Source organism: Schistocerca americana, chromosome 2 (assembly GCF_021461395.2).
Source record: "Schistocerca americana isolate TAMUIC-IGC-003095 chromosome 2, iqSchAmer2.1, whole genome shotgun sequence".
Taxonomy (NCBI): Eukaryota; Metazoa; Arthropoda; class Insecta; order Orthoptera; family Acrididae; genus Schistocerca; species Schistocerca americana.
In genome coordinates, this window is record NC_060120.1 from 326,697,044 (window position 1) to 326,719,475 (window position 22,432).

At 40.5% G+C, this 22,432-nt stretch overlaps 1 protein-coding gene across 2 annotated transcripts in view; it reads right to left on the minus strand.

Annotated features, from left to right (window-relative positions):
* Nucleotides 1-439: 439 nt before the first annotated feature.
* Nucleotides 440-22,432, minus strand: part of LOC124595476 — a 78,092-nt gene continuing 56,099 nt past the window's right edge. For both annotated transcript variants that reach the window (XM_047134232.1, XM_047134234.1), the window contains exons 3-7: nt 17,604-17,740; nt 17,227-17,359; nt 17,011-17,048; nt 13,798-13,989; nt 440-715 (exon numbers count right to left, since the gene is read on the minus strand). In XM_047134232.1, coding sequence (XP_046990188.1) covers nt 575-715; nt 13,798-13,989; nt 17,011-17,048; nt 17,227-17,359; nt 17,604-17,740 — 641 coding nt within the window. In that variant the 3' untranslated portion in view covers nt 440-574. The remainder of the gene's footprint in view (nt 716-13,797; nt 13,990-17,010; nt 17,049-17,226; nt 17,360-17,603; nt 17,741-22,432) is intronic.

Here is a 22,432-nt window from a genome sequence, read left to right on the forward strand (position 1 = left end):
AAGTCAATCTGCTGCATGGTTTCAACCCTGGGTTTGTTTAACTTCGTATTTCCCAAGCTAGCATGCTGCCCGTTAAGTTATGAAAGCACTCCTATCAGTAATCACATATCTAAGAGGCAGAAACAGTTCTCTTTACCGATACCAGAAGTATTATAATCAAGTTCAACCCTTGAAGATGTAAATAGAATTTACCTGAAAATTAGTAATTGAGAAAGTTTACTGTAATTCTAAGATCGACTTGGTTCCCATAATAGTGAGAGGTCACTATTATGATCCACGGAACCTGCAACTATTAAACTAGTAAGGTACAGTTGCCTCTTTTGCACATACAAATTAACACACTTCTAGTCAACAGAAAAAAATTTTTTCCTTCCAGGAATATTTTCTAATTTATTTCGATTTAGGTTTGTTGCATTATTATTTGGGTACGAGAGTTAAATTAATGTGCAAAACACGCAGCAAAATGCACTTTATATGCAAGTTAACAAAATAAAATATTAAAATTACAATAATATTAAGCAGTATCCTTTCTTTCAAACATTGTCTTTTTTCTTAAAACACATTTAATGACAAATCAAGGTTTAGGAGTTTCTGTATGTCCAATAAGATCTTTTAGATTTTCCCATATCACTTTTAGGTTTTCTTGAGTTTCAGGATCCATTTGCTGGGGCAACTGAGCAGTTCGTAGACCTCTCTGAGGAAGGATGGACATCACCTATGACAAAATTGATTAAATTCAACACTTCACTGATTTGGAAAATATTCCGTAATTATAAACGGACACAAATTGGAAACTGGTTACAACGACAAACACCAGAGAGATGAAGCCACAAGGGATGAGGCAAAAGGAGGAGGAGGAGGAGGAGGAAGGGGGGAGGACAATGGGAGAAAAAATATATATTGGGAGAGGGAGCACAGGGAAGATCGATTGGGGGGGGGGGGGTGCAGGGGGGAAGGGGGAGGGAGGCCAGACAAACTGTTGCAGAGGGAGCAGGGGACAGCCAGAGATGAGGTGACACATAACTGGGGTCACAGACACATGAAACTAGCTTTCCAGCTATATTTGACAAGCATGTGTGGAGGGGCAAGGACAGTCCCTGAAGGAACTGTGTGTTGTCACACAGCTAATTGTCCTTCAGGAAACATCCATTAAATTTTTAACACTGATTTAATCCAGCCTGTTTCTTTGAAAAGCTTTCCGGTGTGTGCTGCAAACACAGCATGTGTATCACAAGTAAATTTTAACAATGCGAGTGAGTGTCAATAGATTTACAAGGAAATTGTATCATTTACCACACCGAATAAGACATGTTCAAAATGAAATGTAAATTGCCAATTTTGATAAATGTATTATTTGATGTGAACTACACAACTTAACAAAACAAATAGTGAATCCGAAAACAAACCACTCCATCCTTTCTTAAAGAGAAGATACTGTTTGTAAAACTCGGACACATTTGAAATAAGGTTTAATAGTGATCTATGATACAGAAGGAGAAGAACAACAAATAAGATCATTAAGCCATTAGAAAACTAACTGATGACACTGCTGAGAAAATAAGACGTGAAGCACACTAAGCTCTAACAAGATCCTGTCCACAAAATTGCAACTTATCCTTGTCAGAGATATGGGCTTTGTAGCCCCAACAATTCCTAGACTGTATGTCTTCCTGTACACAAAAGTAATGCCACTGTTTTGTTGCCAAAAGATGTCTAGGTACAGAAAATGTCCAACTTACTTCACGGCACAACATATCTTAAGATTGGCAAAGACTCCACTACATGTGTTCGAAGAAAAGCTACTTTACTTCCGGACTACAGTTCACTACCCAAGGAAATCATCAACATACTGAAGTAGTGCAGCAGTTCTGTGTCTCCAAGATTGAAAGCCTCACCAAAGCCCACAAAGTTATACATAATTAAAAAATTGGTTCAGAGGAAGATGGAGGTCATTAACCATGCTTGGGAGTAGAAAATAAAAGCACTGACATTTAGACCAATGGTAACATGTGTGTACCTAATTATTGGCCAGCCAAATATTTAGCCTCATTGTTAAGATCTTTTTTAGGTAAATGTTAACTTCAGACCCACAATTTGGCAGGTTTATTAATAGGTAGAAACTTTGAAACCTAACTACTCTGATATACTGTTTAGTTTTGACATTTCTTATTCACTGAGTCATCTATTGTTGACTATCATTGATTAGCAGCAACATCACCTAAGCATGTGCTAACCTCCACTTACTTTTTTTCTTAGATAACCAATATTTTGAAGGGACTGACAATATTGTTATGGACAGTCATCTCATCCACTATAATTTATTTATGGAGGATTTTGAAGAAAAAGCTATCAACTCTCCATTTTGAAAATGAATGTTCTGGAGGTATGCAGATCACACATTCTTAGTTTGGCCCTACACCAAATACAATTTAGTAAGTGCTTTATCAACATAACTTCACTCAAGAAAATACCGAATTTATAATGGAATGGGAAATGGTTTGCTTTCTACAGTTCTCGGATGTATTAGTTCTACATAAGGAAGATGGGTTTTTAGGGCATTGCATTTACCCTAAGCTCATCCATATTGACTTGTGGGGGATCTAGCTGCCACCATCCTTCACAAACTATTAGTGCACTTAAAACCTGAGGACACAGGGCTCATGAGCGTGATGCTGACAGCCTTTAGTTGAACTGGTATACTTTGAAGAGCTATTCAATAAGAACTGACATACATCAAATTAAAAGAGCTCAGTAAGTAAAAATGCCAGGCCAACAAAAAGAAGAGCAGATTTCTGCAAAATTTGCAAGAATAATGAGTCAACGTGGATACACTTCCACCGACTAAGATGGCAGCCCATCTGACATCTGTGAAAGATAATATGCTTTTACAAAAGGGGCGGGGAGTTATGTATGAAATTCCTTGTGATTGGTGTAAAAGCCTAAATCAGAGCCATTGCTAGTCCTTTTGGGTCAACATTCTGGTGAAACCAACACCCCTCGGGATCTGACTGCTTCAGTACCGCCACTTCCACATGTCAATGACCTGAGATGTCAGGAAAGCTTGACACATTGCTGCTTAACAACACAGTGATCAGTAGTCTCTGACCCTGTTACAAACCTTTCTGGGCTCATGCATAGATACTGTACTTCCACAAAGCCAGAAAAAGAGGCTGCATTTAAATCAGCCTGTGGTGTTCAACCAGCTAGGCAACTCAGCTGCACCCAAACTATAAGCTGCAGCCTTTGAGTCTCCACCATAACTATGTTGTCACTGACACTGCTACGCCACGATACAAGGGCTGTTGCCCGACCGACCAACACAGTGTCCAACACTGTCACCACCTCCACATGGTAGCTTACCATCACCGCTGCCGTTGCTCTCCAGACAACAGCTGAGAGTTAGACCGGCAGCACCACAACCTACCCAACAGCAGATGGTGCCACTAGCTGTCCCACACCACCCTGAACCAAATGTCGTGTTATGAACTCTGGCATGCATATGGCGCCAGGTCAGAACACAATTGTCTGAGCAGTGCATATTATCCACGCACTGTCTTCCTTGCCTGCTGCAACAACATCTAAATATTATAAGATAACACTGAACCTTGTCACATGGAACAAACTAATAAAGAACTGTTTCCTATTCATCAATGGTTTGTCTGCAACTGTTGGTGTTTCATTAATTTCCCTGCACTTACTCAGCACCAATGTAGCTGTAAAAGGTAAACGGGACGAACAATATGCACCTTACAAGATCATTGCCTCTAACACCAGCAATACATCTGCATTCTACAGCCCAATAAACTGCAGTGGCTGAACACTGCATTTACACTGGCCACTCCATGGGTTACTGGAAGTTCAGATATTGGCCACAGCCTCATCCTACTGGAATTCAGTATTCAAGGAAGCTGTGGAAATACAATTAGCATGCAACCTGATCAACTGAGACAAGGATTTCCAGCTCGACAAATCGGGGAAACCCTTTATTTCATGTCTGCACTCTAAAAGCAAACAATGTTTTAAGTCTTCAGTGCCTAACATTCCAAACTATGCCATCCGTACCAGTCAACCACATACTTGACAAGTGCCGATTTGTTGACACTGAAAATGGGCTCTAAGCACTAAGGGACTTAATATCTGAGGTCATCAGTGCTCTGACTTACACCTACTTAAACCTAACCAACCTAAGGACACCACACACATCCATGCCCGAGGCATTGAAACCTGCAACTGTAGCAGCAGTGCGGTTCCGGACTGAAGCGCCTAGAACCACTCGGCCACAGCGGCTGGCCGTTGACACTGCAATTGCTTTGTTTTACTCTTAGATGCATAATGCTTTGTGTATGACTGATATTTGTTACTAAAAGTGTTATCTACAAGACACATATTTACTTTACTGCAGTGTGTTAAGTAATTTAAAACTTCTGGAAGTGATTCACCTTGAGAATGGCAACAAAGTTGTTAACCAAAATACTGGAAGAATTAATAATATCCTGGGTGCACACTCATAAGCTGATGGAATGACACATCCAATATTTTTAGGTGAAATGCTGTTTTTGTAAACCAATAAGGGCAAACAGAATGGAGAATCTTACAATGTTCCCAATGTGCCTCCAAAAGAAATAATTAATGGGGTGAGCGTTTTGTACTCTTATTGTTATAAACACTTCAACTGTGTTGCTAGTAAAATATTTTCGGGCAACTGTCAGTGAGTGTTTCAGAAATTTGTGTACCACTTTTTGTATCTTTTCATAGACTCAAGATCTGAATCTTCTGTGAAGTTTGGAAGGCAGGAGATGAGGTACTGGCAGAATTGAAGCTGTGAGGACAGGTCATTAGTCATGCTAGGGTAGATCAGTCGGTAGAGCACTTGCCCGCGAAAGGCAAAAGTCCCAAGTTCGAGTCTCAGTCCGGTACACAGTTATAATCTGCAAGGAAGTTTTATCTGAATTTTATCATTGACGAGTCCACATCAGGTATTTATGATCCATATATGCTGGCAGCCTTGTGACTTAATTCACCATTAGACTTTGAAATGGCTTCATCAGCTCTCAGTACGATACTGTGAAATCTAGATTTTGATTTAGAATCTAGGTGCAGAAGAAACTTCTTGTTTGGATATCACCTTCCCATAGTTCTTGGTGAACATGGATGTGAGAAAGAAACTACTATCATGCAGATTTCACCAATGGTACTTCTGCTCACGCTAGGATCTAGAGCTATTCTTGATGTAGAAAGATGTGGATTGAGATTTATTGCAGTAAGAATATCTGCACTTACATGGTGTTGAACATGTCTTCTGTCTTGTTTGTTATGAATGTGGATTAGTTGCACCTGACCACTATGCCAAATCAATGCCTCAAAACTCAAACATGTAACCAACAGTGAACGATCTTGGTATCTTCCCCCATGAACTCACTTTGGTTGCATGTAATTCTGGCAATATTTTCTGAGTATGATTAAATGTGTCTTCATTAGAATATGTCGTTACTGAACACGAACTTAAGGTCATTACAGAAATCTTTGACAATGTAGCCAGAGTAATAACATCAACGATGAGGAAATTCAAGTTACTTTATCTGGTGTCATATGTTCCTAATTGCTTCTGCTGACTGACATGGCACGTTGCCAGGAAGTGTTTCTGTGCGATACCACCAAAATACCGCGCAAGCGCACGCATGCGCGCACACCATCATTTTGTTTAAAATGCATTGTACCTGAGAACTGTCAGTGTAGTAGGTTAGAATCACCTTGCATGTGTTGACACTTATGAGTATGTGTAATCACAAATAACCACGCAGCAGTCTTCAGGTGACTGTAAGAATAGGCACCGATTTTTTGGGCAGAACAAGCCATTATTGTGCACTCTTGTGATGGTGATGGGCTCGTACAAAACACATATCAATAATTGTTCTTATCACTATGTTACAACTTTGAAAAATTCAAGAATTACCTCACAAACAAATTCATCTCAGATCTCTGCATAGTATCATAAATGAAGTAAAATAATCAATTTTTGAAAATGTACCGTATTTACCCGAAACTAACCTGCAGCCAAAAAAATTAAACTCTAAATTGAAGAAAAGAGAAAATACCCAGATCTACCTGTACCCAAAAAATTAGCATTAAAATACAAGTTTGGGAACAGTTGCAGGCTGCACTTCAAAATCAAAACAAAGCTGATATGTTCTAACGTGAGATACAAATTAGATAGAATAGATGAAGATACAGTTACAGCAGTTGGTTTCGAGTCTTAAGCTTAGGAGTCTAACATTTAAAATCACAATTTTTCTGCACAGAATTTATAGGTGCAGAAGTTTTAAAAAATCAATACTAGAAGTCAGTTGCTGTGCTCCATTTCTGTCACTATTCAGCATAATAATAAAATGTAAACATCATGTGATACGTAAATTTTTGTCTCACTAGTTTATTATGTGAGCAAGATTTAAATGAGGTAACAGCAAACACAGAAGAATGTACAACACAATGTTTATATTCGTATTATTCTTATGGTGAAAAGAGTATGTGATTCATGATTCATAGAAACCCCCTCTTGTCACTGGTAGGAAAAACATCCAAAAATGTAGTGTCAGCCATATTTATATAAATCTGAGATCCACTCTGCTTTTCATATTAGATTTTTAGTGAAGACTTCAAATGTACGAGGGCCGTTCAGAAAGTAACCTCCGGTTGATTTAAAAAAATACACCAAGTTAAATAAAAATATTTTAATATATACATCTTACAACTACATCTTTGCACTATTTTTCTACATAGTCTCCATAGCGATTGAGGCACTTATCGTATCTCTTCACAAGCTTTGAAATTCCTTCTGCATAAAAATCACCCGCTTGTGCCTGGAGCCAGCCTGTGACCGCATCTTTGAGCTCTTCGTCGTCATCAAACCGCTGTGACCCGAGCCATTTCTTCAAATGCATGAAGAGGTGATAATCACTTGGCGCCAGGTCTGGGCTGTAAGGTGGATGGTTGATAACGTCCCACTTGAAGGACTCAAGAAGGGCCGTTGTTCTGCGAGCAGAGTGAGGATGGGCGTTATCGTGCAAAAAAAACGATACTGGAAGTCAGCATACCACGGCGTAACTTTTTTATTGTTTCACAGTACACGTCTTGATTAATGGTCGTACCCCTTTGGCATCCCAAAACACCGTTGCCATCAGTTTTCTGGCAGAAAAATCTTGCGAGGCTTTTCTTGGTTTGGTAGGCGAATTTGAATGTGCCCACATCTTTGATTGTTCTTTTGTCTCAGGGTTCACGTGCTTAATCCAGGTTTCGTCACCGGTCACGATTCTGTTTAACAATGGTTCTCCTTCGTTCTCATAACGTGACAGAAAGTCTAATGCAGAGGCCATTCTTTGAGTTTTGTGGTGGTCGGTAAGAATTTTGGGCACCCATCGTGCACAGAACTTATGGTAACCCAATCTTGCTGTCACTATCTCGTACAAGAGAGTCTTATAAATCTGTGGAAAACCAGTAGACAACTCCGACATTGAGAAACGTCGATTTTCACGAACTTTTGCATCAACTGTCTGAACGAGTTCGTCAGTCACCAATGATGGTCTACCACTCCTCTCTTCATCATGAACGTTTTCTCGTCCACTTTTAAATAAACGTACCCATTCACGGACAACTCCTTCACTCATAACTCTTGGTTCGTACACGGCACAAAGCTCACGATGAATAGCTGCTGCAGAATATCCTTTGGCTGTAAAAAACCTTATGACAGCACGCACTTCACGTTTGGCGGGGTTTTCTATTGCAGCACACATTTCAAACTGCCACAAAAACTAAACTTGCGCAGGTACGACGTTCACTCGACCACGGCTTGATGCCGACTGACCTGTTGAGTGCGTGAACGCACAGATGGCGTCGCTACTCCCCCCACAACCCGCACTGTGACCAATCGGAGGTTACTTTCTGAACCGCCCTCGTATGTCTAACAACACTTGTGAAATATGAATGAAAATAACTTAGACATTAAAAGTAGAAATATGAAACAAAATTTTATTAGATCTGTAATACAAACTTTATGAAATGTTTAAAATATCTATTAGATAATTCTGAATTGTCATCACTCCAGAGATTTCAGATTTCGGTAAGGTCTCACTTAAACTATGGATGGGGTAACTTACGTCCATATACTGTGCAAGCAAACACAGATGTCCGCTGTTTTTCACCCTCTGATATAAGAATATTTCTATCTTTTCCTCTGGCATCAACCGTGTAATCCACCTGATTATGAAGAGCTGAATTTCCAGAAGTCTTTTTCATAATTTTTGGCAGCCCCTCTGAAGTGAAAAACCCCAGTGCTTCGTAAAAAGACCAATCAAGTTGAAGCTAGCCTTAAAAAATTATCGATTTTTAGCTCTCGCATAATTTCACGTGCCTTAATTTTTAAAATTTCAGTGTTCACAGGCACGCATTTCTGATGCTGCTCCTTAAAATTATTTAAAATTACTTCAAGAGCATGATAATGGCCACATTTTGGCCTACTAAAGGCTTTCATGCAACTGGAACTTCCAAAAAATTTGTCTCTTTGCAATCGCCATAGTCTGATGTTAATCTCGTCAATCCCATATCGCAAACCTGCAGTATGATTAAAATATTCTTCTGCAAAAGAAAAAACCTCATTCTTTAATTTGGCACTACAAAGAAAGTGCTTCATTATGGATGACAAATACGAGCACTTTACACAATTCAACAGAATTATATGTGAAATTAGAATGAGCCATGGCTTTGCAACTAGGGCAAGAATTCTGAAGCATTATGCATTGTTGTTATTGATGTAAAGAAATTTATTTTTGTTGCTATGAATATTTGAAAGGCTGCTACATTTGAAGATGAGATACAGAATTTCTGTTCTCTTCGCTGGATAATGTTTTAAAATTGCCGGGAAGGGGGGTGGGGGGGAGACTCTTCTTCCACCTTTTTTTCTATGTTTGTTGGAGCAGAAGTTTTGATACAAATATCTATCTTAGTGTCTGCAAAGCATGCCTGTGTAGTTTGTGGTGGCAGTTAGTGCAATTTTTGAGAACTTCTGTTTACTTTGCACTCTATTCTTAGCAACAGGTGGTTTTCTGGATCATGAAAACCAAGGGAAGTGCAACTTACATTCCAGAATCTACTCACCATTTGACGACAGGAGAACACACTTACAAAGGCTAAATAAATGTGAAAATTTTTTGGAGCCAGTGGCTCCTGCTTTTGGCACAAGGCTTGAAGCGGAAGGAAGAGGGATGAAGGAAATTGACCGGTAACATTTAGAAAATGGGGTGGATTGGTAAAGTCGCCCAAAGCACCAGGTCGGGGAAGGCTTACTGGACAGGAACTGAAAAACTAAGAACTTAAAAGGCGGAAGATATGGTAATAAGCACGACTTATTACTGGCAAAGAAAACATTGTGCAAAAGTTAATGAGTGGATTATAATATGGTAGAGAAGAGGTAAGCGGAAATAGATAAAAAAATAAAAGATATAAAAAACTAGGAGGCAATGAAGGAAGGAACAGTTATTACGAAGAAATGCTGAGCGGAGGAAATTAAAGAAACAATTAACACAAATTAAGGCCAAGCAGGTAGAAGGAACTAAGGACTTCTTGTACACCAGTAGCCAACTGCGAAGTTCTGAGAAACTTGTGCCTCAGTGAAGAGTCCAGATGGCCCATTTGGTGAAACAGACAGGCACCGAAGTCACGACTCATGTTTTACAGCATGTTCTATAACAGGACGTTGTGTGTTGCCAGTATACACCCTCTGTCTACATCCATTCATCCCAACTGATAACTTGGTGGTATTCACACCAATGTAGAAGGCTGTATAGTGTTTACACAATTGCTGGTACGACATGCAGTTTCACAGGTGGCTCTTCCTTTAATAGTATGCATAGGGCAAGTCTTACAGCAGGGACACTAACAAGGGTAGGGGCCATAGAGTAGGGAAATTGACGCAGAAAGAAGACAGAGTCTGACCAGAACATTGCAGAGATTGAAGGGGACAGAGGGTGTCCATGTAAAGCTATTTTATGTGTGGTGGGCAAAATATCTGAAGGAATGGACCTCATTTCAGGAAGTCAGAGCTTTCTCAAAATAGCTGATTAATACACTGAAGACTACTCTAATACTGAGTGATCAGAAATGTACTCCTAGGTAGTTTCTTTGAGGAATCTGCAATACTACAATTGGATGCAATGGCCCAGAAAATTTGATTTTGAACTAGGCTGATGGTATAATTATGTTCATTGAACGTTGGATGAGAATGGTGGTTTATTGATGTAAAATCAATCTGCAGGATAGACTGGCATCTGCATTGATATTCAATTGTGTATTTTTCAGTGCTTCCATATTTTGTCCAATCCTCATATCCTCAAGGAGTAAATCTATTTCCAGCAGAACTAGTCTCATGGGTTACCAGTACTGGTTAGAACAGTGTTCTCGGTAGTTGTGAGTGCTAACTAAATTTGATCATGGATGAGCTGTTGGTGCTCATATGGTGAGTGCTTCTGTAACCAAGGTGACAAAAGTATGCGACATCTGAAGAGGCACCATACTGAAGATTTACACCACATACAGGAAAAGTGGAAGAAACAGTGTGAGCTAAGCTGCAACACGGATAAAAGTGTGTGTTGAGTGATCATGAGGAATCCTAATTGAAGATGATTGCGATGAAAAATAAGAGGCTGACAGCTGCAAAAAGTCACTGTAGTACTAAATGTTGCACTTGCGAAATGTGTCAGCACCAGAACAGGAAGGGTGCTCCGTAAGCAGGGAATTGCATGGCGAGCTACAATTCCAAATACACTAATCAGTGATGCAAATGCCCAGAACAAAAAATTGAGGTGCCGAAAAAATAACACATTGATTACGGAGAAATGGAAGAAGGTTTTTGTCCGACTGAGTCTTTCACTTCTTTTCCAACTTCTGGCGGAGTTTACATCCGAAGAGTGGAACATAGCAGGGGTATTCCAAGGGCTGCATGGGTATTCTTTAAGGTCACATTACTGTGAAGGATTACCGTATTTACTCGAATCTAAGCCACACTCGAATCTAAGCCGCACCTGAAAAATGAGACTCGAAATCAAGGAAAAAAATTTTTCCGAATCTAAGCCGCACCTGAAGTTTGAGACTTGAAGCAGAGAGAAAAGTTTTATGCCACACCTCCAACTCTAAACAAAGTTGGTCCATTGTAATATGAGACACAATTTAGGTCGAATAAATGACGATACAGCTACAGTGGTTTGGTTGTCGTAAGCTTAGCAGTTAAGCTTCACCAGGTAGTCATTGCTATGCGCCAGGCGCTCCGTCCGTATTTATACGGGTACCCTTCCTTTTTCACGTGCTTCGTCTGGTTTGAATTGATTGCTTATTTTTCTTTCATCTGATAACTGCCGTTCTCTTTGTTATAGGTGTTTACATCACTCTAAGCTGAAAATGCATTACTGTACTGTGTCACGCATTGTTCGTCGCATTCTGATAATGAGTGTTTACGGCCTGTCGCCGCTTGCGGCATGGGTTGCTTTTGTGCGCGCTACGGCCGCTCACGATTTTAAAAAAAAAAAAAAAAAGGAAAAGAGAGGAATCTTCTAATTAGCGAAACAGTGGCAAGAGACTGCTATTTGTTGTTACTTACACTGCTGCTTTCTTTGATAATGATCAGCAAGAACCAAATAATAGGCTGCGTATGATGGAAGATGTTCTGAACGAGAGTTTAGTGAAAACTTTTCTCCGTTTGAAAATCTTTGCAGACGTCTCTTTAGTAATTATATTCTGCACAGAAATTAGAGTCATCTTAGATTTAAAAATCTAGTCAATTCCCGTGCTTCAATTCTGACTGTATCACTATTAGGCATAAGAATAATACGAATATAAACATGACATGATATGTATATTCTTCCGCGATTGCTGTTGTCGCACTCTAGTTTCGTAGTTTATTGGGCAGAAAGGATTTCAATGAGATAGCAGCAAACACGAAAGAATACATGGCAAAATGTTGATATTCGTATCATTCTCAAGGTGAAGAGAATACCGCATGTGATTCACATTGCATCAGGTTCCTATTAGCAACCATCTCTTCTCACAGGTAGGATAAAATTCAGAAAGTAGAGTTGGCCATGTTGACAAACATCCCAAACGGTCTTGCCAGTCGGATTTTCATAGTACATTGAAATGCTGCTACATTCAAAGATGAACAATACGGAATTTGTATTTACTTCGTTCGATAATGTATGAAAATGAAGTGGTCGAAACTTGGGGCGGAGAAAAAAGCTCGTCTTCCACCTTTTTTCTTAAAATTTTTTTACTGACGCAGAGGTTTTGGCGCCAGTATTTATCTTTGTGCCTGCAAAGCATGTCTGTGTAGCACTACATATATTCGACGGCAGAAGTTAGTTGTGGCGGCACTTACCAACATTTTTCAGAACTTCCGCTTACTTTGCACTCTATTCTAAGCCGCAGGTGGTTTTTTTGGTTACAAAAACTGGAAAAAAAGTGCGGCTTAGGTTCGAGTAAATACGGTATGTGACCATTTTGGCTAATCCCATGGTACAATGTGTAAGCCCAAATTGAGACAGGACCCCAGTCAGCACAGCACAGATGAACTGTCATCTCACTTGGCCACCACAGTCACCAAACCTCAACATTATTGAGCCTTTGTGGAGCCTTTTTGGGGAGAGGGTGGTGCCATAATCATTACCTGAACTTGCCACTAGGAAGAATGGAAAATTGTTCTCCTGAAAACCACGCATGACGTGAATAGGACACATTGGGAGAATTCCAGGAAGTGCAGCTTATCTATAAAAGACAGAACATTTGTGGAACCCATTTTGAGTACTGTTCCAAGTCTTTGGAATCCTCAGCAGGTATGACTGCAGAAAGCGGGGGAAGCATTTCAGAGTCACGTTGCACTGTCAACGTGGGAGTATTACAGAAAGGCTCTATGAACTTTAGTTGGAACACCTGGAGTGACGAAGACGTTCTTGTCAAGACACACTACTGAGAAAGTTTGGAGAACCGACATTTGCAACAGGCTAGTGAAACCCGGATGCGCTTTCTATCTTAACATGATTCCTATATATGAAAAGAGACAGTGTTTTCTTTCTACTGTGACAGGATAGCAACCTTATACATTCTCGTCAAAATTTTCAGAAATGCCCAACAACAAATGCCTGTAATTCCCTGTTTTGGGAGGAGGAGGGCAGGGGAGAGGGTTATAAGAGGTGTGTTTCCCCTTCTGCCAATGCCTATTCTATGACATGATACAGAAATTTTCCTTGTGGCTATGTTGCATTTTGAAACTTATTTTAGACACACTTGTTGCTTGAAATCTTGTTGCTTGAAATGCTTTATCATGTTACAACACACGAAGATTTCCCCCCCCCCCCCCCCCCCCCCCACACACACACACACTTAAAGTTGTACTATGAAGATACGTCTTCTTGTTCTCCTTCTCCCTCCATTTTTTTGGAGTCCAAATAGTGTTACAGGTGGTACAACAATACAGCGAAGAACTGTATGTTCCCAAGTGCCCACCCCTGCCCTTAAGAGGTAGGAATAGAAAAATGAGGGAGGGAGCGAGGTGGGGCGGATGTACAAAACAACAATGCTTAACACAGCTCAACAGTGAAGTTAAATACTTAATATGACTCATCAATAACTGTACACCTTTTGATAATAGAAACAAGACTGAGTGGATGAAGGGAGGCAGGGAGATAATGATAAGTAAACAATTTTCATTCTTTGAAATAAAAACATTTTAGAATTGACATTCAAATATTAATATTTACTTACTGTTCCATTGGCCATTGGTATGTTTAGAGTTGGTTTGTCTTCTCTGGCAGCATTCAACATCACTGGACTTCCCTTCATGGATACAACTACTTCACCCAGTTTTGGACGCCGCAGAATTGTTATTGGAGAATCTGGGCCTACTTTTGGCGTTATAGTCCCAATGCGTGGCGTTGGTAAACCAGCAGCTGGAGTCTGAAATACAATTAATGTTCTGTAAACAAGAGGAGAAATATACATTTTAGACAGAAGGCTATTATATTCACAATCTATTTAACACAACCAACAAAGGCTTCTTGAAAGGATAACTGGAGAAGGGAGATGAGGGTTCATCCTCCCAGGGTTGACCAGGTCAAAGTTGGAGAATCTGAACTAATTTCCTCCCAAATGCAAGTCCAGTATCTGAACACTGTACCACCTTTGAGAGACAATGTAAACTGGATAAAAAACAGAATGCGCCCAGTGATATTAAAAGTTGTGAAGATGGGGCTCATAGAAATAGATCGAAAGTGGGAGAACAGTCATCAGAAGTATGAAGTAACTTAAGACTTCACACAAACTCGATGCAAGAAGCGTTCTTCGCATGCACAGCCAGAGCTGATGCAGCACGAGTCACTGCCCATGTCACAAAGTTACCATACATTAGGTCTCAATGGCACTGACAGGTCCGATCACTGCTGACAGCAGACGTAGAAAGCCAGATGGGAGTAATGCCAATCGGGGTTAGGTTAGCAAACAGTGTAGCCCAGCACTGGGCTCCTCCCCATCCTACGTGACAAGGAGTGCTAACCTTTCCAAACATTAGTGGAGCAAACCGCCATACATACTACCCCATTTTAGTTAAGCAGATTGTCACCACTTGCAGACAGCCGCCAGAGGAAGTCTGCAGCAGGCATCATTCTGAAATGGGTCACTTAGCTGCTGCCAAAAGACACAGTCTTCCCTAAGCTGTGGGACTGCCTGCTGTGCCTAAGTAGAGATGCCACTGGGAGTTGAAGTGGTGCCTTCCAGCTGTAGGGGCCTGCAGGTCCCATACTTGGGGAGGGGGTGGGGGTGGCAGCTGTGGTTCACATCTTAGCCTGCCTAACTGCCTTGTGAGGGAACATTCTGCTGCTGTCAGCCACTGTCGCTGCAGTATACGGTGGAGTTGACAGCATGACTCCACCCATTTTGGAGAATCCTGCACTAGCCTGTGAGCCAGTGCAAGCACCTTCCTCAGAGGCAGTCACAGGTGCATGCACCTGAGCCAGAGCCCTAATTCTGAGCTTCCTTGCTGCCACACTGTAACTGCTGCCGGGTGCAGCCCTGCTATGGCCTGCCTGTGCAATGGCATAGGCATAGCTGGATGCACCAGTGAGAAATCAGTCCTGAATTCAGTACCCTTGATGCACACAGGACCACTTTCTGTGACAGTACAATGCAGTGGGAGAATGAATAAACTAAACACTGTTACCCTTTCGAATTAATGTGAGACATCAACCTGGTTACTACCCACTGCCTTGTTGCAACCATGCCCAGGAAGGAGAGATTAACACCATCATGTCCGCTAGAAGAACAATGCAGCTGGGTTTGAATGGAAAGGAAATCCTATTCACAGCAGTTCGTTGCGGCCCCAGCTGTAATGAAGCATGGGAGAAATGTTTTGAGTAGAGATTCTACTGCTTATTGTGAACAACCACAACAACAACCTGACATCATACTCACCAATAAAAAGAAGAAATTAACACAACTAATGGAAATATTCATACCCAATACAACAAATATACAAAAGAAAACAGGAGAAAAAATTGAAAAATACATCCAACTGGCTGAGGAAGTCAAGGACATATGGCATCAGGATAAAGTTGACATTATACCAATTATACTATCAACTACAGGAGTCATACCACACAATATCCACCAGTACATCAATGCAATACAGCTACTTATATATACAACTACAGAAATCCGTAATTATTGATACATGTTCAATCACCCGAAAGTTCCTAAATGCAATATAACATATACCGTACAGTTAAAAGGAAGTCACGCTTGATCAAGGTCCGCGTCACTTTCCATTTTTGACCAGACATAACGTCTGAGAAAAGAAAGAAAGAAAGAATAACAACAATAATAATTATTATTATTTTATGAGTTATGTAATCTATAATAAGATGACGGTTAAAGACCACAATTTCTGTGTCATTTATATGAGTTCATCTAATATGACGTTCCATTAAGGGACAGTTCAGGTGCACTTCCAATTGATACAGCTGTGTTTATCCATAAATACAATTTTATCAAAGAAAAACTCAATCAAGGAAACAAATTACGAGATAGTATTACTAACCAGTACTTGCCTTCATGAGGCAAAATGTTTAGTACTGCCAGCAGACATATTTATATGAAAGTGTTGATGAAATCCTAGCTTCGGAATTATTAGTTCCTTCCTTGGGGAGTAACATACATAAAAACAATTTGCCAATAAATGTCAAACCCACACAATAGCATTAATCAAAATTATTATTGTCACACAACATGAGGTGTGGTCTGAGCAAATAGTGAATCTAGTTAGTCTCAATTACTCAGGAAAATCTTGGGGATGAGCAACTCCAACTGAAATTACAGCAGTTTTCATTGGCTATGAAGCTGGTTACGTCCTCGCAAAATTGAGCTGCTGTTCGTTATTGCGCCCCTCAATGGCTACTGTCCACAGGATAATTAAGATTGAGGTCTAAGAAGAGAAATTGACTATAAATTACAATTTGTTGCTTGATGGATGCTTTTGCCAACATAATGAACTTCCGCACAACCAAGGTAGTTTCTGTTTTTAAAAATACATATCAAACAATGGAAACTCAAGGTAGGAATATTGACAATGTAGGAAGAGATAGATTGCTACTTACCATAAAGAAGACATGTTAAGCTGCAGGCAGGCACAATTAAAATTCAGCCACAGCCTTTATCAGCAAAAGATAAATACACGACATCCACACACACAACCAATCACAACTCATGCATCCACGACCACCACCTACAGGTGTCTCTGACCATTGTTTCTATAACTACAGCTGTATTAATAAACTGTAAATAATCCACATTTATATCTCAATTTTTAGTTAATGATGATCAGTAGTTGCATCTCCTGGACTTCTGTGCATTCCACCGATTAAATCCTGTATTTTTCCTATTGTATATGTGGTGATTTAAAAAACTGAGAACGTTAAAGTGGCTTACCTTAAATTTACTTGTAGATGGAAACGCATTTTCAGTATCTGAAACATACGATGTTTTAAAAAATTAACCATGGAATGAAAACAATAATAAATATTTAGAGAGATACTTATTTGAACATTCTGTTATATGGCATGAAAGATTTATTACACGACATATGAGTGAAATAGATCATGGAATAGAAGCATATATTTACAATAAACATAACTTTCTGCATACCAGCTGTACACTCTTTTTGTACATCACTGATGACCGTTTTGTTCGTTTGTTCAACACTAAGTGCTGTGGAATCATTATTCCCAACTTGCTGAGACACCGACAGTAAGTCATTAGAACAACTTGGTTTTAGCCCCTAGAAAAGAATTAAAAGATTGATCATATGAAAACAAAAAGTTTTTGCAAGAAATGATCAAGTAGGACAACATATTCATGATTGTCACAATTCTTCACGTTAGTTGTTATATTCAAATTGTGTTATTACTTAAGATGGATACCTGCAGTTTAAGGAACACTCATTTGAATTTCCAAAATACATTTTCTGTTAACATTTCCCCTTGGCCCCCTGAAAATGCTATTTCAACGTAAATAATATATACCTGTTTCCTGAAAACCTCACCAACAGGAACATTTCTGATCTCCAGTGGAATCTTCATCTTAATTACATCTATCACACTAATGGCTTTTTGCCGTTTTTGGTCAAAAAACTTCCTTTGCTTATTGAGCATGTCTTCACCTGAAAGGAAACAAGGAGCTTGACAGTTTAAAACAAAATCATCAAAATTGTATAACTTTCAGTTTACACAGAAAGACCAGGGTATTAAGATGGCAAATTGTCAAATTCCTTGGGGTACATGTGGAGGAAGATGATGATGATCATGATGATGATCATGAGGAGGAGGAAATCTTCACTTACACAATGCGAGGAATAAAAAGTAATCTTTTACTTGGGTTGACAAGTATTCTCTGGTGTAACTGACAAGGATAAACCACAGCTATTCTGAGTCTGCTGTGAAGTACAAAAATATCTCCTGGGGGAAGGCAAGTAATTTAAACTTAATTTTAAAACACACATGCACACTACTAGAAATGTGTAACAAAAAAGCCTAGGGATTTGTGCTGACAACTACTACTTACAAATATGAAGATTTTAACTACTTTCTGATTTAATTAAAGTGTATATCAAAGAAAATTTGATAGTGCAGTACCGGCAGGAAAATCATAAAGGTTATGGCAGTTTGTCTGAGAATGGGGACTTGCACCAATCTAAATTAAGCAAAAGGTTTATCATGTTAGTAAATGAGTGTTACAGACAGAAAGCATTGTTGTTATTTAACAAAGCTGCGGAGAAACTAAAAGACAGTCTCAAATGTAACAACTCAAATGTAACAAGAGGACATGGTAGAATCTGCTGTATTAACCAAAACTTTACATGTCTTTGTGGGGATGTAAAGATACAATAAGAAGTTTAAGTATTGGAAGACAGGAAATTGTACAAGCAGTCAAAGGTGTAAGTACTGTGTAGTTAAGAGTTGAATCAGAAATGTGTTCTTTAATTGGGAAGAGTGGGAGAGAATTTTTGCTACAAACAGCAGGTAAGCAGTTGTTAGCCTCACACTTAGACAATGAATGAACATCATTTAGTTCCAATATGAAGGATATATAGGAGTTATGAGCAAAGTTTAAAGTGGCTGTAAATCACACCCTGGAGAAGCACATGTCAAGAATGTAGGTTAAGGATGGAAACAACCTGTAGTTTAATAGCAAAATTCTGAAAGTGCTGCGGAAGTGAAGATTGTTGCACTTTTGGATCAGAAAACAACCTGGCAATGACAGTCAATAGTTGATAGAAGTTTGTGCATCAGTAAAAAGATTTATGTATGAAGCATGTAACATCCACCTTAGCAAAAGATGTTGCCAAGAACTCAAGAGAAGTCTAGCCCTATGAAAAGTCACAAAGTGGGTCAGAGGCTTCTTTCCAGGCACCAATTGACCAACCTGGTGTGGCAATAGAAGACAGGAAATGGAAAGCTGAAGTTTTGAATTTTGCATTTAAGAAATCATTCATAGAGGAAGATCATACAAACATATCATGTTTGACCATTGTGCAGACTTTCATATGGAGGACACAGTAATAAGCATCCCTGGCGTAGAGAAGCAACTGAAAAGAGTTGAAAACAAATAAGTCACCAGTTCTGAATGGAATCTCTATTTGGTGCATTAGCCCCTTACTTGGCTTGCATTTCTAGTGAATTACTCGCCCAGCAAAGCCCTAAGCAACTGCAAAAAAATGCAGATGGCTCTTATATGTAAGAAGAGTAAAAGAAGAAATCCACACAGTTACAGACTAATATACTGCAGAATTCTTGAGCATAAAAGTTCAGATAAAGTTCCTTGAGACAAAAAAGCTTCTGTCCACATATCAGCTCATGCGAAACTCAGCTTGCCTTTTCCCATATGATATCCAGCGCATTATGGATAAAGGGCAACAAACACGTTCCATATTCCTAGACCTCTCAAAAGCCTTCGATATGGTGTCCTGCTGCAGGCTGTTAAAAAAATTAAGAGCCTGTGGGATAGCTTCCCAGGTGTGATTAGCTTGAAGACATATTAGCAGAGGATAGTAGGTTCCCCTTGACAGCAAGTGTTCATCAGAGACAAGGGTATCTTCAGAAGTGCCAAGGCGAAGTGTGGTAGGATTGCTGTTTTCTATACATACAAATGATTGAGTGGTGTACAGGAAGGTTTCATCATTAGCAAACTGGAGGAGGATAAAAGCTGACTTGTACAGAATTTCCAGTGTGGCAAATGGCAGGGTACTCCAAATGTAGAAAAATGTAAGTGAATGCAAGTGAGTAGGAAAAACAATCCTGTAATATTCGAATACAGCATTAGTAATGTGATGCTTGGCACAGTCGTGTTGATTAAATATCTAGGTGTAATATAAAATGATTTAAAATGGAATGAGCAAGTAAGAGTGGTAGTAGGGAAGACATCTCTTTGTGAATCTTTTAGATAATGTGGTCCATCTTTTAAGGAGACTGCATATAGAACACTTGTGTGATACATTGAGTACTGCTCAAATGTTGGGATTAAAGGAAGACATCAAAACAATTAGGAGGCAAGCCACTAGATTTTTTACCAGTAGGTTAGATCACCATAAAAGTATTGTGACAATGCTTAACACTCTCAAATGGGAATCCCTCCAAGGAAGACTTGTTCTTGCCGCATTTTAAGCAGACTGCAGAACAATTCTCCTGCTGCCGATGTACATTTTGCATAAGGATCACAAAGATAAGAGAAATTAGGGCTTCTACGGAGGCATACAGACTGTCATATTTCCCTCTACGGTGGCTTGCAGTATGTGGATGTAGATGTAATGTTCACAAAGGGTCATAATTTTGTCTGGCTTCATGCAACTTGCAAAAGTTGTTTTAATGTGCAGGTGACTGAAGTGCAAACTATGTAATTGAGCCATTTAGTGATGCCATAGTTCCATCAAAACAGCCAAAGAATACTTACTACTGCGCCCTGCAGCTGCATGTCCTGCAACTGCATTAAATTTACACTTGGTAGAGGAGCAGAACGAAAGAAAAAGGAAATGTACTTGGATGATGCCATGGATTTTACAGCGAGACGCTAAAAACATCCAACAAAATCTGTTAGTGGTGGTGGTGGTGGTGGTGGTGGTGTGTAGGGGCTTATGGGCGCTCAACATCGAGGTCATCAGCACCCTGACACACATTAAAAGGAACGAATGTGGACAGACCTACGAAAACTAAAGCACACACTCAAACAAAGCAGGAAAAGAAGGAAAATGCTACCTAAGAAAGTAAAACCTAAGGAAAGGGGAAACATAGCAACAAGAATGTCACAGGAAATTGTTATTGGCTGGCCACTTACATAAAATATGGGCGAGCTTGTCACACAGTGAGCAAATGAAAATCCTCTCCCTAAAATCTTTGTAAAAACATTTGACAGGGCACAGAACTTTAAAACTTTAACCACATTCGTCCGAGTGTTGCCTAAAAGAGATGGCAGGTCCGCTGGCAAGTCAGCCGCGACCCGCTGGTCAGAAAATAAAACGCAATCCAATAAAACGTGGCGCACAGTGACCTGGACACCACAAGCACCACACATTGGAGGGTCCTCTCGCCGGAGCAGGAAGCCATGCGTCATAGGGCTGTGGCCTATTCGAAGCCGAGTGAGGAGAACCTCGTCCAGTCGATGGGGCTGAAAGGAAGTACACCACACACGCGTTGTCGGCTTGACTATACGGAGCTTATTGTCAGTCACTTCCAGCCACTCATCCTCCCACCGACACATGACCCGTGAGCTCAACAGCGAGGTGAGTGCGTGCAAGGGGATAGCACACTGAGATACTTGTGGGGCGAGACACGCCTCCTTGGCTGCGAGATCTGCCCCTTCATTCCCAGCAATGCCAACATGCCCCGGAACCCAGCAGAAAGCTACAACTTTCCCCAGTCGCTGTAGTCGGAGGAGGGCATCCTGGATGGTCTGGACAATTTTGTCTGCCGCATACAAACGTTGCAATGAGTGAAGGGCACTGAGTGAATCGGAACAGACAAGAAATTTAGGAGAGGAAGAATGTCTCATGTGCTCCAGTGCCCGCAAGATCGCAAACAATTCTGCATCAAAGACAGTAAAAGTCTGAGGCAGTCGGACCTTGAGGACACGATATGGAAAAACAACTGAGCAACCAACAGAATCCCCTTGTTTCGACCCATCCGTAAAAACAGCTACAGTCGTGGTGCTCAGATGAAATGGCAGAAAATGCTGCATTAAAAACGGTGGCAGGAGTGCAATCTCTCTTGTACTGCAATAAATCTAAAATCACTCCGGGCTTCTTCAGTAACCAGGGTGGCAGGCGGTTAAAACCTTGGATTTGGGGTTGTACAGACTCCACACCGAGGGACTCTAGTACACGTTGCACACGGATCCCAAACGGCAACGTAGCCCGGGGACGGCGGGAAAAAAAGGCGGTCCAGAGGTGGATGGGCAACAAGATGGTGAGCAGGTGATCTGGGAGCTGCAAGAAACTTACAAGCCTGGCGCACCAGCAGGAGCTGCCGCTGGATGGTAAGTGGCGGTTCGCCAGACTCAGCACAGAGGCTGGATACGGGACTGGTCCAATAAGCACCCGTGGCCAGTCGGATCCCAGCATGGTGAACAGCGTCAAGGATCCGCAAATAAGATGGCCTCGCTGACCCATATACTGTGCACCCATAGTCCAGCCATGAACGCACAAAAGCTCCATAAAACTGTAGGAGACGCGCCCTGTCCGCGCCCCAAGACCTGTGGCTGAGGCACCTGAGGATGTTCAGTGCCTTCAGCGTTATGGCTTTCAAGTCACGTAGGTGTGGCAGCCATGACAACCTGGAGTCAAAAATTAGGCCCAGAAACCGCA